This window comes from Amblyomma maculatum, chromosome 5, assembly GCF_055883805.1.
Source record: "Amblyomma maculatum isolate TAMU_Amacu chromosome 5, ASM5588380v1, whole genome shotgun sequence".
NCBI lineage: Eukaryota > Metazoa > Arthropoda > Arachnida > Ixodida > Ixodidae > Amblyomma > Amblyomma maculatum.
The window spans coordinates 162639848-162660969 of record NC_139348.1 but is presented as its reverse complement, the minus strand read 5'-3'; the positions used below and the strand labels follow the sequence as shown (position 1 = coordinate 162660969).

Below are 21122 nucleotides of genomic sequence, written 5' to 3'. Positions count from 1 at the left end.
GTATTTTAACTGGGGCTCTTCTTCGTGTCAGTGTGCCAAATGTGATTAAAGCAGTCCAAAAAAAGCAGGTGGACATATTGGCTTTTGAGCTCTTGCGGCTATCTTAACTTCTGTTGTATTCTTTCACTGTCACTTTCAGTGTGTTGTCAGTGTGTCCAGCGGTGTGTGCTACTTTCATGAGTGATGGTTAGTTGCAACTGAGTAAAATTTTACTTCTCGTTTTGCCTGCACTCGACTAGCCTTGCCTTGCCATCGCTGCGAACCTCGTCATGCACAGACCAGCTACTATAACTTTAGTGCTAGCTTCGTGCCCCTGGTAGCAAATTCCCTCTAGCAGTCTGTGATATTTTGTGCAACTCTATTCCAGCAGTCCGCAGAATAGCTTCTGAGGCTTACACCAAGCTGTTAGGCATGGTGGGTACCACCTTTGTAGTAGGTTGTATTACAGGCTTGAAAATGAAGAACATGCCTAAAAGTTGTTGAAATATTGAAGTAGCTGGCTTCACCAACTGTCACTTTTGACAGAAACTTTACGAGGAAAGTCCCGCTGCTTTGTCTCCTCATAAGCAGCAGCTCAGTCATTGCTCTTCCACTTTTGTACTACGACTGTTATTTTGCTTCTTTTTTTGCTATTTTTGACTGTCTGCCATAGCAGCTTGCCAGCTTCAGTGATAATGATGGCTCAGCTGCCCTGGAGCCAGCAGCAAAGAGGAACCTGATCGGAGAAGGAACTAAAATATAAATGGACCAGAATGCATGGATACAAAATAAACTCTACTCAGCTGCAGTTGTGCAAAAATCGGTCAACTTATTTTGTTGTTTTTCATCATTTGTACGTACATACTTGTATGCGAACACTGGTCTGCTAGCAACAAGCACGGCCCTCTTCATCATGCAGGAGTCCGAGCTGCAGTCGCTGGAGAACTCTGCGCAGATCTTCAACGCGCTCTCTGACCTGCCGGGGTCGGTACGTGATCCGGAGCAGCTGCTGGAGGTGAGCGAGCGGTTGTCCAGGGATGTGACTGAGGCTGCAGTGGAGGCCCTGCGGCGCAAGCATCTGGCCTACTTGATGGCCGACCAGGGGACGCTTCTCAACCCTGAGCATGCCCGAAACCTGCCCAAGCAGGTGTGCTTATCTCCCAACTTGAAAGAGATGGCAACAGTGATGTTTCATGTGATTCAGCATTTCAAGGGTAAAGGAGTGCAGACAGACATCTTATTTTTGAGGTAGAGTTCTATCCTAATTGTAATGATGCGTGAGAAATTTCTGTAGACGGATCGCTACGTGATATTCGCCTACGACTACGGAATAACTTATAATCAAATTTGTTTATCCTAATTGTAATGATGCGTGAGACATTGCTGTACACGGATCGCTATGTGATATTCGCCTACGACCACTGAATAACTTATAATCAAATTTGTTTTTTCACCTATTTCAGTTTTGATTTCATCAGCCTAGTAAAGCTGTGACGTCATAGGACGTTTTGGTCACATGAGGGATGAAAAAAACTGCGATTTAATCATTCTTTTGTCATTTGAATTCACTACAATGCTAAAGCCAGCCTGCCACATGAACAGAAATCAAAGCAAGTAAAGATTCAGCTGTTAAGCTGTTGTGGCAAGCTCTCCAAGAGATGGGAGTTCCAATTCACCTCATCTGTCTCCTCAGGAACTTGTATGAAGGGCAAGAGGCCACAGTCAGAACTGGGCATGGTCTTACTGATTGGTTTCCAATTGAGAAAGGGGCGAGGCAAGGCTGCATACTGTCGCCCTGCCTATTTAACCTATATGCAGAGTGCATCATGAGGAAGGCCGGTCTGGACGAGTCTTCAGCTGGAGTGAAGATTGCTGGAAAACGTATCAACAACCTTAGATATGCGGATGATACCACTTTAATGGCAGAAAGTGAAGTGGAACTCAAGAGACTTCTGATGCGCGTACAAGAAGAGAGTGAGAAGTTTGGGCTTAAACTGAACATTAAAAAGACAAAGATCATGGCGTCTTGCCCTATCAAGTCCTGGAGCATCAATGGACAAGAAGTGGAAGCTGTGACAGATTTTCTGTTCTTGGGCTCCAAGATTACCTCGGAAGGAGACTGCAGCCATGAAATTAGGAGACGCTTGCTTCTGGGAAAGAGAGCAATGGTTAGCCTTGACCGCCTAGTAAAGAGCAGAGACATTAGTCTGCCAACCAAGATCCGTATAACTCGTGCTATGGTCTTTCCAGTTGTGATGTATGGATGCGAGAGTTGGACTGTGAAAAAGGCTGACCGCCGAAGAATTGACGCGTTTGAATTGTGGTGCTGGCGAAGACTCTTGAGAGTTCCTTGGACTGCCAGAAGATCAAATCTATCGATATTGTCGACCATAAACCCTGACTGCTCATTGGAGGGTCGAATTCTAAAGTTAAAGCTCAGCTACTTTGGTCATCTGATGAGAAGAGAGGAGTCGCTGGAGAAAGATTTGATGTTGGGAAAGGTTGAGGGTCGCCGGAGAAGGGGTAGGCAGCGAACGCGATGGTTAGATGGCATCCTCGAGGCACTGCAGATGAAGTTATGGGATGTTAAGAAGATAGTGAGAGACCGGAAAGCGTGGCGTGACATGGTCCATAGGGTCACGAAGAGTCGGACACGACTGAACGCCTGAACTGAACTGAAAGATTCAGCTGTTAAGTCACTGTTTTTATATGCTGTGTTTGACCTAGACTTGATTGTGATGTCACAGCTATCTCGGCTGCTGAAAGCGAGACTGAAACTGGTGAAGAAAGAAAATTCAATTATAAATTATTTAACGGTCGTAGGTTAAAACCGCGGGGTGATTCATATACAGGAGTGTCTTATGCATCATTAAAAAGAATTTGCTGCCTATGCTCTTTTAAGTGGTACAGAGCTCTGTCTATATGCTTTCTTAGGGGATTGAAGGAAAAAGCTCTTTGCAGTCGTAAAGATCCGCACTCTGCACACATTTCTCCCAATAAGTATGAGACATTTTTCAAAGTGGCAACTTTTGAGACTCCCATTCAGCGGGGAAACCCTGCAGTTGTCCCTTCAGCAACCGGCGTCATATATCAAAAGAGCTGATCGGTTAACAGGGGCATGACGTCACAGCCATGTAAACTTGCGCAGGAATCTCAAACATCCCATAGCGCTGGCATGAAATGTGGTGTCACACACAGAATGAAAGCAATTAAAACACGACATGTATAATGCGAAATAAGACTAGCCGCATGTCTCGGAAGGTTGAACCTGATATAAATAAATTTATTTCACTTAAGGAAAATTGCCGAGATACATTTCAGGTAAGATCCGAACCCAAGACTCCTTGGTTGTGAGTCAGGTATGCTACTGACTATGCCACACAGAGCCCACTTGTACAGTCTATGAGCAAGTAGGGCTTTATGTGTGTCTGCACGCTAAGAGGCATCTTACGACTGTGCGCTAATGAGTGTTCGGGTAATCGGAGAGGACCACAGAACACTGTGTCATCATATGCTTAAGATGGAGCTCAAAAGTCTCCCTAATGTTTCTCCTCATATTGCTGTCTCGTTCACATTTGCTCACTCCTTTCACTGCCACACAGTTGTTGGCGAGACCTTTTAGAAAGCTTGAGAGAAAAGGTGCATTTGGGCGTCTTTCTCCCAGTGTATTCAGGACCTCTTTCTCATACTCTTCACTTACTCTTACGTTCAGTGTTTCACAGCTGTCACTCTCAGCTGCCACTGTAGTGTCACTGCTGTCACTGTCACCGTTTATCTTTTTGTCTTAAAAGAATGTGTTTGGGTACCTTGAGACTGGCATCTAAACCTATCATATTTTCAGACTGCAGGAGACAACTTGACTAGTTGGTGAGGATTCGCTTCCACTTTAAACCAACACAACTGTAGGGTCGAGCTTGAGCTGTCATTCTTGCCCTCTGAGATTGAATTGTAAAGTGTAGAATGTTCTTGTCACACTCTTGGCTTATATCACGTGCTAGTCTTTCACAGCTATCACTACAGCCCAGCTGTCCCTGTCACCTTCTCTTTGTTTTTATCATAAGAGGAAATTAAATGTCTTTAGGGAGTTTTTGAATTCAGAGACCAGTGCACATGTGAGAGAGGGGGGGGAGCACACACTGTTGTTTCTTGTATATGACTTATGTGGGGGCATCCTCGCAGCACCTGACTCGGCGGCAGGTGAAGCGCTCCAAGTCGGTGCTTCAGCTGCTGCTGCAGGGGGAGGCCGACTGCACATCCCCCTCGGAGGAGGACGTTCGCCACAAGAACGTTCGTCAGACTGAAATTCTGGTAGACCTGCGAGAGGCAATACTGCAAGTCGCCAGGCACTTCCAGGCACTGGATCCCAAGCTACAAGTGGTCAGTGCGTCCCCGAGGTGTTTCAAGCTGCTTTCAAGGTGTTTCAAGTTGTTGCTTAACCCGTGTGCTGGCATGGGCGAGGTGGGCGAGGCACACGCACGTACCCTTTATTCCTTTGTTAGTTTACTTAAAAAAGGAACTTGGCCGAATATTCGCACGCCTGTTTGACACAACACTCTGTGGCAGTGGTTCAGTCGCGAAAATGGCACTGACACTAGTCGATGCCATTGCTTACTAGTGGCGCCACAGGTGCAGGATGCGGCAAGTGCTAGTTTGCACCACTGCACAAGGAAGGTACTGCAGATCTTCCCTCCTCTCCGAGGTCACCGAGGCAGATGTGTGAATTTGCACATTGCCTCTCTCATCTTCCCTCCTTGCACTCCTCTTTCATGTAAGTCCATGGCAATGCAGAACCAAGAAGGTTGCCCTCAAGCAGGACACGGCTTTGAAATCATAAAAATTAGCCGAAGTAACTTGATTTTTTTAATATAAATCATTGTACCCAATTGTGTGTGTCATTTTCTGCACTGTCTCAAGGTTTCACTGCCGGTGTTCATCAGGAAGCTCTCTAAAATATTGTTTCGAGAACCGCAATTGTTAGGCATTTTTTTTTTATTTGGTTTTTAATGTCCCAAAGCTACTTAGGCTATGAGAGATGTAGTGAAGGGCTCTAGAAATCTCAGCCACCTGGGGTTCTTTAACACAGCACATGGATGCCTAGCTTTTCGCCTCCATCGAAAGGCGGCCACCGGGCTGGGAGCACCTTTTTTTTGTTTCTATTTTTCACTAGATGCTTAGCTTGTAGAGTAGATTAGATTTCTTGAAGATTGTTTTCTCTATTTTCAATTCATCTGCACTCCTATGACCACTCTACAAGTCAAGACATCTTTTCTCGATTTTTTTTTTAATTTCAGATATTTTGTGTGAAATTGTGCTGAATATGAGGGGGGGGGGGGGGGTCAGCTGCCATTGCGTCACAAAAACTGAAAAATTTTGTTTTGCAAAAAGAAATTTTCTATTGACCAGTAGCATGCCTGTACGAACAGAGTGAATATTGAACCAGCCTTTGCCATTTCGTTAACTCTCGAGGCATTGCACAAGGTGAAATGGGAGCGTTATCTACGGTACCCTTGGAATCCAAATCATGCACACTGCTGTGAGGCCGTTCACGCACATTCATATGGCTTTTTTAAAGCAAGCAGACCTTTGTCTGTGTCAGGTGATCTTTCATATAATGTGGTATCATATACGACTGTATGCTAAAGAGTTGCTTAGATGGCAGCCTTAAGTCTTCTGTACAGGGAGGAATGCAGAATAAAGTGATTGTGATTGAGTATGCATGAGATAATAAAGGTGCAAATTAAAGGAGTAGTGAATTGTGCAAACAAGGATCTGCAGTGGGAGTTGGGGCTGTTAAGACTTGATACTATTATAAGAGAACTTGTTCCTGGGCGAGTTGGTTACATTTCATTCTTAATATATAAAGGCGCAAATAACACGGGACAAACACACAGTGAAGACGACGGGACGAAGTGCCACTTCCAACTAGTTTATTGAACGCACAAAACATTCATACCATTGCGAAGAAGAAGATCATCAGTGGCACGAGAGGAGCGCTCGCGCTAGGCCAGCCATTAAATCATCGTTCATCCTGTCGCCATGTTGTGCCGTCTTCTTGCTTGCCGCCACGTAACAATATATAGGCTTTATCGTCACATGCCCAGACACGTCACCTAATATCGAATTTAAAGTGATAACCCACACACAAGAAATTTCTCTTCCGCCGTGTGCAAAGCAATTAAAGTGTCGCTTTTGCACGAGCTGGCTTTTTTTTATATATATATAAAATGCTTCGATCAGTTCCCTAGCTGTCTTGTCTCTACTTTTACCTAGAATGCTCACATCAGAAAAATATGGCTCACAAATGCAGGATGAGCACTCTGCACTCTGAAATGTGCTTCAGCAAATGCGTGCCTTCTTTCATTTGTTCCACACTTTGTTCATGCTCTCTCATTCGCTCATTGATACACTGGCCAATCTGTCCTATGTAGGAGTGGCCGCAGGACAGGGGGATCTTGTAAACCACACCTTCAGTGCATTTCCCATAGGGTCTCCTGTGCTTCGTTCTGCAGCCTCGTTCTTTTTTTTTCTTTCTCAGTGCGGGAGCAAAGGCCTCCGAGCTTCCTCAGTGCTGAAAAAACCGCCGGTACGCCATGTAGGTTAGCAACCTTGCTGATAGGCTGCATTGATATTGTGTACACTATTAATTTGTTCCTTTTTTTCTTACGTCTGCTAATGTAATTACTCTGTACCCTCCTGCCTGGGCTGCAACGAGGCCTGCAGTATTGTATAAATAAATAAATTGTGGGCCACTTGGTGTATATACGGCACCACGACAGGTCTCATTGCTTCACGATGGACGTCTGGCCTAGCTCTACCAGAGCCTCTATTTTTTGCAGAAGGCTTTCGGCCACGGCTGTCACGAGCGAACGAGGGTTCGTACGAAACATGCGAACCTTCATTCGTACGTTTCGTGTGTTCAATAAACTATTTGGAAGTAGCGCTTCGTCCCCTCGTCTTCACTGTTTGTCCCATGTTATTCGTACCTTTATATATTAAGAATTGATGCTATTAATACCCTTAAAGGCAGAGCTTAAGTGCGTCAAATTGTTTTGACAGCTAGATATGTGTTGTCATCAGTGCAGAGTCCTCTACATTTTTTCTCATTTGAGATGGCCATAGGGAAGCTTCATTTGATTTATACAGTGTACCCTGTTAGATGGACTTATGTTTCCATGGGCTTTTAATTCCAACTGTGTAAGGGGTCAATTGCTAAAACTAGTTATAGTTTGCAATGCCTATCATAGAATTCTTGCTCGGCATAAGGAAGTGAAGAGGAATGGCATTGCTGAACTTCAGAGGAGGCCAAGATTTTACAAGGAGAGTGCCATGGTCAGTGCACTGTCTGCCATCCAGGCTTCCTTCAAAATGGTGCCAAACACTATGCTTGAATTCTCAGAGCCAGTAGGCATACATGGCACTGACAAAGTTTCAAGCTTAAATGGCTGCAACATCGTGTATAATTTGATTGCTGACATCTTGCGCATAATTCTAGCGTGTGTACTTACTGGTTGCTAGGCAGTCCACAGACGACCATAATGGGTCCAGTGGGGTGCACATAATCTTCTGACACATTAGACCTTTGAAAAGAGCTAGTGTTACGAAGAACATCTGTTTCACAGCTGATAGGAAATTAGCGGGCGTATGGGGGCGTGCTGCGATGCAGCTGTGCTCTGTGTTCATGATGCAGACGCTCAACTCGGACTATTCCATGGAGAGCCATGCACGTGACCACGAGAACTTCGCCAATGTGTCCCGCTCACGGCACCGGAGGGCCAAAGCTCTGCTCAACTTCGAAAGGCACGATGATGATGAGCTGGGCTTCCGCAAGAACGACATCATCACAGTCAGTCTGCCTTCTGCACCTCGCACCCTATGGTTCCCAGGTTCCTTGATCAAGCATGGGGTGTTTCTGAGCAGTGTTGGGGTTGTAATGCAGGAATGCATTTGACAGCTATATTTTCAACCTTTATTATCCATCACAGTTCTGTCCACCAAGGCAGATGGACATTCCGAGTTGGCCTGGTGGCTATCAAAGCAGTTTCAGAAATTCTTGTGTGTTGTTGTAGTAAGTGTTACTTCAATATAACGTCAGGTGAAGAAGTACTCACTGGTAACAGTCTTTTTAATTTACTACCTCCAGTAACGACATTGCAAAGTAACAAGAGTGTTAGTCTGAGAGAGCTTCTAGCACGAGCACCCCGTCGACAAGGATTGCTGCTACTGCGCCATTTTGGCCACTTTTTATACAAGTGGTGCCATCTTGCGCAGCCACTGTGTGCCGTTTTTTTTTTAAATCACGGTAATGGCACCAACCAAATGCTGTCACTAGTCCAAAAAGTCAGCTAATTTGGTGCTTGTGCTGGAACGATCATATTTTTTCGTTTAAATATTCCACTCGTCAACTGCTGCCTGTGTTGCTAAAATGCCATGACCTCAGATAACAGCGGAATTGTTGGTGGAACCTTCCACGGCTGCTGCTGCCGACCACCTTCAGAAGCGACAGGTTCTCGAGAGCGCTAACCATGGAAGAGGACAGAGAGCGGGATCGCCTAAGTGTCAGGTGCAGAAGAGAAGCGAGGGAATCAGCGGCAATTATGTGTGTTACTTCAGTTGCCACATGCCGCTACTCGCTTTCATACACACACAACATTAAAGCTACCTAAGTTTCCTCACAATCTGTACTTTGTTTATATATGCACACATTCCTGCTGTAGAATGATCTAGGCATAGCACAGATTAGACCACCCAGTTTTTTTTTTTTTTTTTTAGAGTGCTGCTCTTAAGTGCCCATACAGTAAAACCTCGTTACGAGAGACACTCAAGGGACCTGAAAAACATGTCTCTTGTAAGCAAGGTCTCTTGTAACCAAAAATTCTAAAATTACTGTGTTGATCAGTTTACTGCACATCAGTATATAAATGCATTCACATGCATTAACAGGAAATTGTTCAGGAAAGCTTAAAGAAGTTATTCCTACTAGTATGTATTTTTGTGAGTGCAGAATGTATTTTTTCCCAAATTCTGGAGGTTAAGCACTTCACTTTGCAAGCCTTCCTGTTGCTCTAATACTTTTGAGGCACTCTTACATGCTCGTCACCCTCAGATGCTTACAGGCTCGTCACCCTCAGATGATTCGGAAGAGAAAGACATCAGGATTCTAAGCTTTCATCTTGTGATCAAATTTTAACAGTGAGGAGTTAAAAATGCTGGATGTCATTCATACATTTTAATTTGCTTCGTAGGTAACAGTAATGCGATGCCGTTTTGACTTTCCAATCATGGGGAAGCACTCCTCAGTTCCTGACATACACAATAAAAAGGGCACTGATATGGAACAGAATTTAGCTAAGAGAATCTGAAGTGCATCATGTACGAGTTGGTACGTTCCAGATGCAATGCATGAGCACACCTAGGTTGTATCTCTTGTAAATAGTGAAGAATTTACTCCAGGGACCTGAAAAAGTTGTCCTTAGTAACCGAGTGTCTCTTGTAACCATGTCTCTTGTATGCAATGTTGTTAACATGGCAGACATAGGAAAGCCAACCAAACCATTTTCAAGTGTCTCTTATAACCGAGTGTCTCTTGTAACAGTGTCTCTTATAACGAGATTTAACATTTGGGTTGACTGGTCTTGGCCTCGGAAGCCTAACAAATGGAGCGAGCACAGCAGATAAAGGAAAGTGAACACAGAAAACAATGGAGGATGAATGTAACAAAACAAAATAATTGGTTCTCAGGAAAGGAAAGGTGCAGTATCTGTCACTTGTTCCGTGGACCCTGAACCAGGCCATAAAGGAAGGGAAGAAGGAGGGAGGGAAAACGGAAAGAGAGAAATGGGTGCAGTAGTCGATGGTTTAGGAATAATTTTGACCACTTGGGGATTTTTACTGTGCCCTGCACTGCAAAGAGCAAAAAACCGCGAGGATAAAAATTAAGATAAAAATAAGACTTCGCAGTGAGGAGGAAAGCAGAGGAGAAGATATGGCGAAAGCAGGAGAGAAGGCTACTGCAAAGGTAGAATAGAGATGGCCGAGGACAGTGGAGGAGGAGGGTAATGCAAGCAGGGCAGAATTTTGTCCTGCTCCCTCCGCAGCAATGGCAGCTGCAAAATGCTACATCTATTTATTTATTTATTCATTTATATCTCAAATGCCTGTGTTGGGGTATTACATGATGGGCTGTTACAGTTCTTCAGTGAGTCTTTCTTCATCAAAGCTTTGAAGTCTGCTAGATCAGTGTGATAAACTGCGTCGGCAGGAAGGCGATTCCATTCCTTTGCTGCCAGGACAAAGAAAGCGTTTAGATGTGCAGTGGCATTTGCAGATATTGGGTGGACTACTTTACTGTGAATAAGTCAATGGGAAAGATGGTGATAAGGCATAATGACATAGGCTATTTGGCGACGTGATTATTTTGCATACGGGCGCTGTGTGTTCCATGTGCACTCACCTATGGTTCAGATACTTCAACAGCTGTGCTCAAATTCTATGTTACCAAGTGCTGTAATGGTTAGCCATGTTTGCTTGCAGTGAGTTGGGGCTGGTGCTGATCGGTATGAGAGATGCATCTAGCAAACGTGTTCTTTTTTTGTTGTTGTTGTTCTGTTCTGTAATGAATTGAGGTGAAAGATTTTGCTGTAAGATAGCGCACATTTACATTTGCACATGGACAGAATACCTGGGCACATGGTGTGCCATCTTGCGTTCTACAGTATTTCCCGCTCAATTTAATCCAAACGCCAGACTATTTAATCATAGCGCCATGGGATTTAATCTTGGCGCCACAGAAAATAATCCAAGCGCCAAAACATTTAATCCTGCCGCCACTGATATTAATCTGGTCGCACTTCAACAGTTCCTGGACAGCCAAGACCATTAAATCTATTTCATCAACCCTATAATCATGCGCATCAAGTAATTGGGCTTTCTGAGCGTATTAATATGAATAATGTTGTCAAGCGATTTTGGTGGGTCATGTGACAGTGTAATGTGATTTGGTGTGACGTGCGATAATGCGCCCATTTTTCAACTGTATCATCATGGGTGTCAAATGAAAGGGCTTTTCGAGCTTAATAAGGCGAATATAGCAGTAAAACGATTTTTCTGAGTTACATGACAGTGTAACATGATTTCTCTTGACATGCGCGATAATTTGCTTTTTCTTTAACCTTCCAATCATGGGTATCAAATGATCGGGCTTTCCTAGCGTATTAAGATTAATAAGGTTGTAAAGCACTTTCGATGAGTCATGTGACAGTGTAACGTGATTTGGTGTGACATGCGCGATAATCCGTCCCTTTTTCAACAGTATCATCAAGGGTATCAAATGAAAGCGATTTTCGAGCTTAATAACGCGAATATTGCAGTAAAACCATTTTGCTGAGTTACATGACAGTGTAACATGATTTCTTTGGACATGCGCGATAATTTGCTTTTTCTTTAACCTTATAATCATGGGTATCAAATGATCGGGCTTTCTCAGCGTATTAATATGAATAAGGTTGTAAAGCGATTTTGATGAGTCATGTGACAGTGTAACGTGATTTGGTGTGACATGCGCGATAATGTGCCCATTTTTCAACAATATCATCACGGGTATCAAATGAAAGGGCTTTTCGAGCTTAATAACGCTATTATTGCAGTAAAACGATTTTGCTGAGTTACATGACAGTGTAACATGATTTCTCTGGACATGCGCAATAATTTCTTCTTTTCCAACCCTATAATCATGGGTATCAAATGATCGGGCTTTCTGAGCGTATTAAGATGAATAAGGTTGTAAGGCGATTTTGATGAGTCATGTGACAGTGTAACGTGATTTGGTTTGACATGCGCGATAATGCGTCCCTATTTTCAACAGTATCATCACGGGTATCAAATGAAAGCGCTTTTCGAGTTTTATAAGGCGATTATTGCAGTAACAGGATTTTGCTGAGTTACATGACAGTGTAACATGATTTCTCCGGACATGCGCGATAATTTGCTTTTTCTGTAACCTTATAATCATGGGTATCAAATGATCGGGCTTTCTGAGCGTATTAAGATGAATAAGGTAGTAAAGCAATTTTGATGAATCACGTGACAGTGTAACGTGATACGTGATATTTTTAGCTTTTGGCACCCTATAGTCATGTGTTCCTAATGATTCAGATTTTTGAGAGTAATGGAGCGAATGTTTCAGTAATATAGATTTGCTGAATTACGAGGTCATGTAGCGTGATATGGTGTGACATCCGCGATTGTTTCCCTCATTTTAAACCCTACAATCACAGGTATCAAATGAGTCGGTGCTTTGAGAGCAGAAAGATGAGTACTGGAATGAATAAATATTGGTGAAATATGAGACATTTTGACTTGACACGGTTGATATTTCATTAAATAAACACTTTTTTCAACCCTATCAACACCAGTATCAAGTGATGAATAGTCTTTTATAGCACGCCAAGGCAAATACTGCAGTAATACCTTTTTTTTCTGAGTGATTTGGCACAGTTACGCGGTTTGTTTTTAGATACGCGGTAACACATCACATTCTCAATGTTATCATGATATTTGCCGGAATCATCCACTGAGTGCAGACAAACTATTTTGCAGTAAAGCTTTTCTGCTGAGTCATGAGACGATGTTTGGTAATTTGGTTTGACATGCGCGATAATACGCTTTTTGCATCCCTATTGCGCTTGGTGTCGAATAAATCGGTGTAAAAGGCTAAAACTGCAGCAAAATAATTTTGCTAAATTATTGTACGAAGCTACGTCATTCGCTTGGACATAGCCGATAATATGCTAATTTTTCATATATTTGTTAGGGGCATAAGTTTACTCGGCTTCTTGAGCGTTTAGCCGAATGCAGTGAAGTAATTTCAGATTTTTCTCAATTTGCCTACTTTTGCTTGACATGCGGTAAATGACCCTCTTATTGCCTTCTCATGATGTTAAAGTAGATCAACTTTATCAGCGTAAGAATGCTACCAATGGAATGCGTTTTAGGACTTTGACGATATTGCCAAATTAATTGGTTATTGTTATTTATAAATGAAGTCAATGGTTCTGCAGCCGTTATTAGTATAATAGCTGATGACATTCCAGCTTGAACCTAGCAACGAGAGCTGGAAAAGGAGAGAAAGACAAGCAAGGCAAAAATATGAGTATATTTATGGTAGGATAAGCAAATAAACATACACCCAGGACTGCCTGCACAATTACACTACAATAGGTCACTGACTCCGGCCTTGAGACTATCAAATTTAATCATAATATAAGCGTAAAGAGTAATACCACTTCAGCATCATTTTTACATATACTACAATGCTCTGGGTGATCACGTCGGAGCTGCTACGGATAACTGACTTAGAAAATGTTGTAATATAAATACGTTTCTCTCGGCATGTAGTGGATGTTGGAAGAGAAAAAAATAGTTTTCCTGCTATGCGCGGCCCTATTTTTTTGGACACCTGCTACGATAGCGACATCTTGAGAAGATTTGGCTTTTGCTAATTTAGGCGTTCTCCAAGTGCAGGAAGTTCAGTGCTGTTGACCGCAGCTGCCTTGAAGATTTGAAGGCAGTAGTATAATACTGCCAAACTGTTAAATAGAATCGAATAAAAACAGAGAGTGTGATGTGTTATAAGATAAGCCAGGTAAGTAAGAGGGCGTACTATTGTCAAAGGAATCCCTCTGATGGCTCCTTCGCTAGGTGTTCTATTTTCTCAGCGTATCACGAACTTGCGGAGCGGATACTATGTAGACCGCGATAACTGATGAGTGTGAGGGGATACAACCATGTAGGTAGTGTCCTGTATGCACGTCAAGGATTCCGGATAACTGAAAGCTATTTCTTTTACATATATTGTCACTGCAGCTTGCCGCACTGCCGCTTAATCTATTTACAACCTTGGCCATACAAGTAATTTCTGAGAGGTAAAACGGTCTTGTCTTACTACGCCATAATCCCGAAATCCCGCGTTCACTAATACGCCTTTGACAAACACTATATTTAGACGGGCCAGGAAATCGGCGCTGCTGAGAAAATACGTATACTCCTGTCAAGTGCAACGCGAATGCGAAATAACAAACAGATAAATATTTGCTACTCGAGAAGATATATCTGCGGGAACAATTAACACTCCAAACGGCAGTCTGCTTGCCCTAAAAATTAAAGAAGAAAGAAATACTGCGTTCATGTCTGTTTCTAACAATTAAAATGTATTTTTTTCTTGTTCGTCTTTTATATGAAGCCGATAGCAGATTTTGTGACCCTGCGGTGTTGAATTATTTCTGAAATTAGTGATTTTCTTAGGCGAGGCGGACATGCCACAAACGAACGTTAACAAATTGCAAGAGTATCAACGCAGAGCTCTCATTACACTGTCATTGGTTGACAAACGAACAGAGGAAAAAGGACTAGAAGCTCATGGTAGTAGGAATTGTTCATGTCTCCTATCTGCTCTTTTTGTTAAGAGAAAAAAGTAAATTATCTTGTTAGTGAAAATATATCTGCACAAACATTGTCTATGCCCATCACTGAAGAGCGTACGCAGTTGAACGACAATGGTGGCAGCCTTTTCCTTGTCCGTGCTGCAATTTTTTTTGTACACAGGCGAATAAATGCTAGCGTTGTAAGTTACGCTGTTGTATTCCTTCGATTTCTAATTGACAATAAAGGAACTACAGATGAATGAGTGCGGCTTCGGTTCCGAAACTCTCGTGCCATCACACCTGGGGAACAGAAGGCCCAAAGCATCCAGTTGAAACCGAAATTTGAAACACTCGGCACTTTCCACGACCACACAGTACCCTACTACGTATATGCATGCCTCTTTCTTTCAAAGAACCGTGCTTATAGGTCCTCCGCCACTCATGCTTGTGTGGAAAGCCGTAGAAATTATTCGACTTAAAAGCGTCCGCCGTGTTCGCGTAGCCGCCGGTGCAGCCAACAACGCACCAATTTTCGCCAGCCTTGTTTGACCAGACTTCATTTAACGGAACATATTCACACAACTAGCCCAAATTTTTGCTCTCCTGATGATATATGCACGCACAACATCATATAAACAATAGCATTTCCAATTTCCACACAAACCAACGACAACGAGCGCGCTCCAAAGCGCAAGCCCCGCGGCGCATGCCAGCAATGAGCGCTGTCCAGTCCCTATTATTTACATTTGTGTGGGTATAACACATAAAATTCTTTTTTTTTTTACGTGAGGCGGCTGTGCTACAGGCCCTTTGCAAGCGCGTGGTGCTGTTATAGAGACATTTTATACTAACGACAAAATTTAGCTCCCCAGTCGCCAATGACGGTTTATGTTAGCAAGTGTGTGCATCCTCGAGGCACTGCAGATGAAGTTATGTGATGTTAGGAAGATAGTGAGAGACCGGAAAGCGTGGCGTGACATGGTGCATAGGGTCACGAAGAGTCGGACACGACTGAACGACTAAACTGAACTGAATGTGCACGAGTGGTCCCGCCAATCGCGGTAACAGTGTAAAGCGTGTCAATAAGATGTTGACTATATTGAAGTTTTATGGTTTGGTGATTGCCAATGCGCTAGATCCGGCTCTTGCTTCTAAGCAAAAAAAAAAAAAAGATGCCTGTGTCAATGCAGTGACGCGAGTGATCACGAAAGACGTCCGTGCAGAACTTATTAAAAGGAACAAGATATACGAAAGGTTGTTTTGCGTACAAAAGCTCTTCTTCTGCCGAGAATTTAGTTCCAGCTTCGGACATGAGTGCACGTTGAACTGTTGTGTCCATTTTACATGTCATCATCATTCAGAGCCGGCTCAACGAAGGAAAAGTTGTGTCTGTCGTACGCTGCGCAATCGGAAGGCTCAATCTGCTGCAAAGACCTCTTCGCGGCGTCGACCAAGAGTGCGCGTCTGTGTGCTTTCTTTGTGACATTTTGTGGGGTTGTCAACAAATCCTGTTGATGCTCGCGCAAGAATGCTTTCACTGAGGATTTAAATTTGGAAAAAAATTCTTCTATGGGATTGAAAAATGGGCTGTATGGAGGCAGCCTTCTCACAGAGTGGCATTCTGAGGCCAGCACTGCACTTTCGGCGCGGCTATGTGCTGGCGCGTTGTCGAAAATGAAAACTGCCTGCAAATCAGCGTCTTGTTCCAAAATTTTTTGTGAGGCTTCAGTAAGGAATTCATTAAATACGGCCCCGTGCACCCTTTCAATTATCCTGTAGTGAAGCAGTCCATCTAGGGAGATGCAGGCCAAAATGTTCACATTTGCAGCTTTGGTGCTAGGCAAGAGTCGCACAGCTGGCACACCGCGCTTAGATCTTGCGAAGCTCGCGAACACCACACATTGTAGTTTGTTTCGTCAATATAGTAGCGGGCTACTGTGGTACCGTGGTCTTGAAGCCATTGGGCGTATCCTCGGCGCTCGCGCTTAACATCACAACGGTTCCTTTCGATTGGCCTTGGTGTGGCAAGCTTCAGAGTGTAGCCATGTCCGTCGAGAAGGCGGTCGATAGTGGATGTACTGATTTGTAATTCCGGAAACTTCTCTATTAGGCAACTCCGGATCTCAACCAGGGTTGACGACGGATTACTGTCAACAATATCGCACAATGCGTCCTTGACGTTTGCGCCAAACTCCGCAGCTCCGTAGCAGCTCCGACGTGATCACCCAGAGCATTGTAGTATATGTAAAAATGATGCTGAAGTGGTATTACTCTTTACGCTTATATTATGATTAAATTTGATAGTCTCAAGGCCGGAGTCAGTGACCTATTGTAGTGCAATTGTGCAGGCAGTCCTGGGTGTATGTTTATTTGCTTATCCTACCATAAATATACTCATATTTTTGCCTTGCTTGTCTTTCTCTCCTTTTCCAGCTCTCGTTGCTAGGTTCAAGCTGGAATGTCATCAGCTATTATACTAATAACGGCTGCAGAACCATTGACTTCATTTATAAATAACAATAACCGATTAATTTGGCAATATCGTCAAAGTCCTAAAACGCATTCCATTGGTAGCATTCTTACGCTGATAAAGTCGATCTACTTTAACATCATGAGAAGGCAATAAGAGGGTCATTTACCGCATGCCAAGCAAAAGTAGGCAAATTGAGAAAAATCTGAAATTATTTCACTGCATTCGGCTAAACGCTCAAGAAGCCGAGTAAACTTATGCCCCTAACAAATATATGAAAAATTAGCATATTATCGGCTATGTCTAAGCGAATGACGTAGCTTCGTACAATAATTTAGCAAAATTATTTTGCTGCAGTTTTAGCCTTTTACACCGATTTATTCGACACCAAGCGCAATAGGGATGCAAAAAGCGTATTATCGCGCATGTCAAACCAAATTACCAAACATCGTCTCATGACTCAGCAGAAAAGCTTTACTGCAAAATAGTTTGTCTGCACTCAGTGGATGATTCTGGCAAATATCATGATAACATTGATAATGTGATGTATTACCGCGTATCTAAAAACAAACCGCGTAACTGTGCCAAATCACTCAGAAAAAAAAGGTATTACTGCAGTATTTGCCTTGGCGTGCTATAAAAGGCTATTCATCACTTGATACCAGTGCTGATAGGGTTGAAAAAAGTGTTTATTTAATGAAATATCAACCGTGTCAAGTCAAAATGTCTCATATTTCACCAATATTTATTCATTCCAGTACTCATCTTTCTGCTCTCAAAGCACCGACTCATTTGATACCTGTGATTGTACGGTTCAAAATGAGGGAAACAATCGCGGATGTCACACCATATCACGCTACATGACCTCGTAATTCAGCAAATCTATATTACTGAAACATTCGCTCCATTACTCTAAAAAATCTGAATCATTAGGAACACATGACTATAGGGTGCCAAAAGCTAAAAATATCACGTATCATGTTACACTGTCACGTGATTCATCAAAATTGCTTTACTACCTTATTCATCTTAATACGCTCAGAAAGCCCGATCATTTGATACCCATGATTATAAGGTTACAGAAAAAACAAATTATCGCGCATGTCCGGAGAAATTATGTTACACTGTCATGTAACTCAGCAAAATCCTGTTACTGCAATAATCGCCTTATAAAACTCGAAAAGCGCTTTCATTTGATACCCGTGATGATACTGTTGAAAATAGGGACGCATTATCGCGCATGTCAAACCAAATCACGTTACACTGTCCCATGACTCATCGAAATCACCTTACAACCTTATTCATCTTAATACGCTCAGAAAGCCCGATCATTTGGTACCCATGATTATAGGGTTGGAAAAAAAGAAATTATCGCGCATGTCCAGAGAAATCATGTTACACTGTCATGTAACTCAGCAAAATCGTTTTACTGCAATAATATCGTTATTAAGCTCGAAAAGCCCTTTCATTTGATACCCGTGATGATATTGTTGAAAAATGGGCACATTATTGCGCATGTCACACCAAATCACGTTACACTGTCACATGACTCATCGAAATCGCTTTACAACCTTATTCATATTACTACGCTGAGAAAGCCCGATCATTTGATAACCATGATTATAAGGTTAAAGAAAAAGCACATTATCGCGCATGTCCAAAGAAATCATGTTACACTGTCATGTAACTCAGCAAAATCGTTTTACTGCAATAATAGCGTTATTAAGCTCGAAAAGCCCTTTCATTTGATACCCGTGATGATATTGTTGAAAAATGGGCACATTATCGCACATGTCACGCCAAATCACGTTACACTGTCACATGACTCATCAAAATCGCTTTACAACCTTATTCATATTAATACGCTGAGAAAGCCCGATCATTTGATACCCATGATTATAAGGTTAAAGAAAAAGCAAATTATCGCGCATGTCCAAAGAAATCATGTTACACTGTCATGTAACTCAGCAAAATGGTTTTACTGCAATATTCGCGGTATTAAGCTCGAAAATCGCTTTCATTTGATACCCGTGATGATACTGTTGAAAAAGGGACGGATTATCGCGCATGTCACACCAAATCACGTTACACTGTCACATGACTCATCGAAAGTGCTTTACAACCTTATTAATCTTAATACGCTAGGAAAGCCCGATCATTTCATACCCATGATTGGAAGGTTAAAGAAAAAGCAAATTATCGCGCATGTCAAGAGAAATCATGTTACACTGTCATGTAACTCAGAAAAATCGTTTTACTGCTATATTCGCCTTATTAAGCTCGAAAAGCCCTTTCATTTGACACCCATGATGATACAGTTGAAAAATGGGCGCATTATCGCACGTCACACCAAATCACATTACACTGTCACATGACCCACCAAAATCGCTTGACAACATTATTCATATTAATACGCTCAGAAAGCCCAATTATTTGATGCGCATGAGTATAGGGTTGATGAAATAGATTTAATGGTCTTGGCTGTCCAGGAACTGTTGAAGTGCGACCAGATTAAAATCAGTGGCGGCAGGATTAAATGTTTTGGCGCTTGGATTATTTTCTGTGGCGCCTAGATTAAATTCCATGGCGCTATGAATAAATAGTCTGGCGTTTGGATTAAATTGAGCGGGAAATACTGTAGTTCATTACGCTGCACTGAAAGAAAAAAGAAGGAATACTCGAAAAGCATCAGCCTTTACATTAGTCTTGTAGGTACAGTGGTTGGATGCGAATTTTGTGCCTCCACTGAATTTAAATCTTAAATCTGGGACGCTTCAGTGTAGCGCATCTTGATGGCATGCAGATCATAAGCCAGAAGGATGAGCACTGCTGGATTGGGGAGCTGAACGGCCTGCGTGGATGGTTCCCGGCAAAGTTCGTTGACCTCTTGGACGAGCGCAGCAAGCAGGTATGTGATGTGGGGCTTTGTTCAGATTGAAATCCAACAACACTGGCTTAAATTGTTCTGCTGACTTGTGGTTTTGTGCTGACATACAGCATATTAGGCTCCTTAGGCATGTCTCAAAACAACGGTGGTAAACGCAATGTTTAGTGCTCAAAAACAACATGTGCGTTACGAGGGCACCATAATGGAGAATAATATCAGCCACCTATGTTCTTTAACATGCATTCTCACTGTACTGTACACAGGCCTCTTTTGCATTTTGCCTTCATTGAAACATGTCCATCGATCGTGACCACAATTAAGCCCACATCCTTGGGCTTGGCAGTTGAGGTTCATAATCATTGAATCACTGCAGCAGAAAAGAAATGTTACACATGAAGGGGTCTGCAGAAGGGGTTAACAGTTTATTCCAGTTTAACTGCTCCCATATTGTGATGCAATTAGTTAATGTTTGTACTTAACCTTTTCAGAATCAAATATTTCGTTGAAAACCTCTTCCAGATGAATAAATAAATAATCTAGAACATTGAACCAGTTGGTAACTATTAAAAATGAAACAGCACGCAAATGTGTCGGAACACACGGATAAATAGGATAAAGAAGAGCACAACATCAACTGAAGTGAAATCGAAAAACCTCCTTTGAACATGCAGCAAAACCGTTTTGCATAACAAAAAGAAAAAGGAAAAAAAAAACCTAAAGGTGACGCGATGAGTAGTATTAACAGGAAATAGAAACGACAGAGACAGAAGGGTAGTAAAAGCACCCTATACAGCACATAATACCGGAACAACTTGAGAGTGCAATTAAAATGCCTTCGAAACTTCCAGAAATCCGTATTCCTTGTACAAGAAAAACTGCCAAACAAACACAACACCAAAGACCTCTGGCGCTGCATAGTTATACACAAACACAACACACACACAAGAGATTAAAGCAAGATGTTCACACCAATGATGCGCTCGCTACCAACTGGCTGTTATTTGTAATACGAAGAAGAAGAATGCATCACAAAAAACATAGGGTTACAATAAAAAGAAGAAAACAAAAGATTCAGAAAAAATGCTAAAATAAAACAAAAAGAAATGAAAAAAAATAATGACAAATTGCGTCTATCTTCTTGTCATATTGTCCGAACGAAGCAGTATCACCTCCTTCCTGTTGAGCGCCACCGACAGAACACTCACGCATTCCCCTTCTTCCCCCGAAATCATCTTGAATGCTTCGATAATCTGTCTTTTAAAACTGTCTTTTGCGCCAGCCAGCACCATGGTACACAATGGATGCCCCCTGAGTCAAGTTGATCGTCTTCCGTTTTACAACGAGAGCAATGGGTCGCCAGGTTTCCTAG

At 42.5% G+C, this 21122-nt stretch overlaps 1 protein-coding gene across 2 annotated transcripts in view; it reads left to right on the top strand.

The window, feature by feature from the left end:
- The window catches only part of LOC146190170 (small G protein signaling modulator 3 homolog), a 75144-nt gene that overhangs the window by 28715 nt on the left and 25307 nt on the right, over positions 1-21122 (top strand). For both annotated transcript variants that reach the window (XM_084604902.1, XM_084604903.1), the window contains 4 exons: positions 899-1126; positions 4159-4356; positions 7667-7822; positions 19670-19774. In XM_084604902.1, coding sequence (XP_084461028.1) covers positions 899-1126; positions 4159-4356; positions 7667-7822; positions 19670-19774 — 687 coding nt within the window. The remainder of the gene's footprint in view (positions 1-898; positions 1127-4158; positions 4357-7666; positions 7823-19669; positions 19775-21122) is intronic.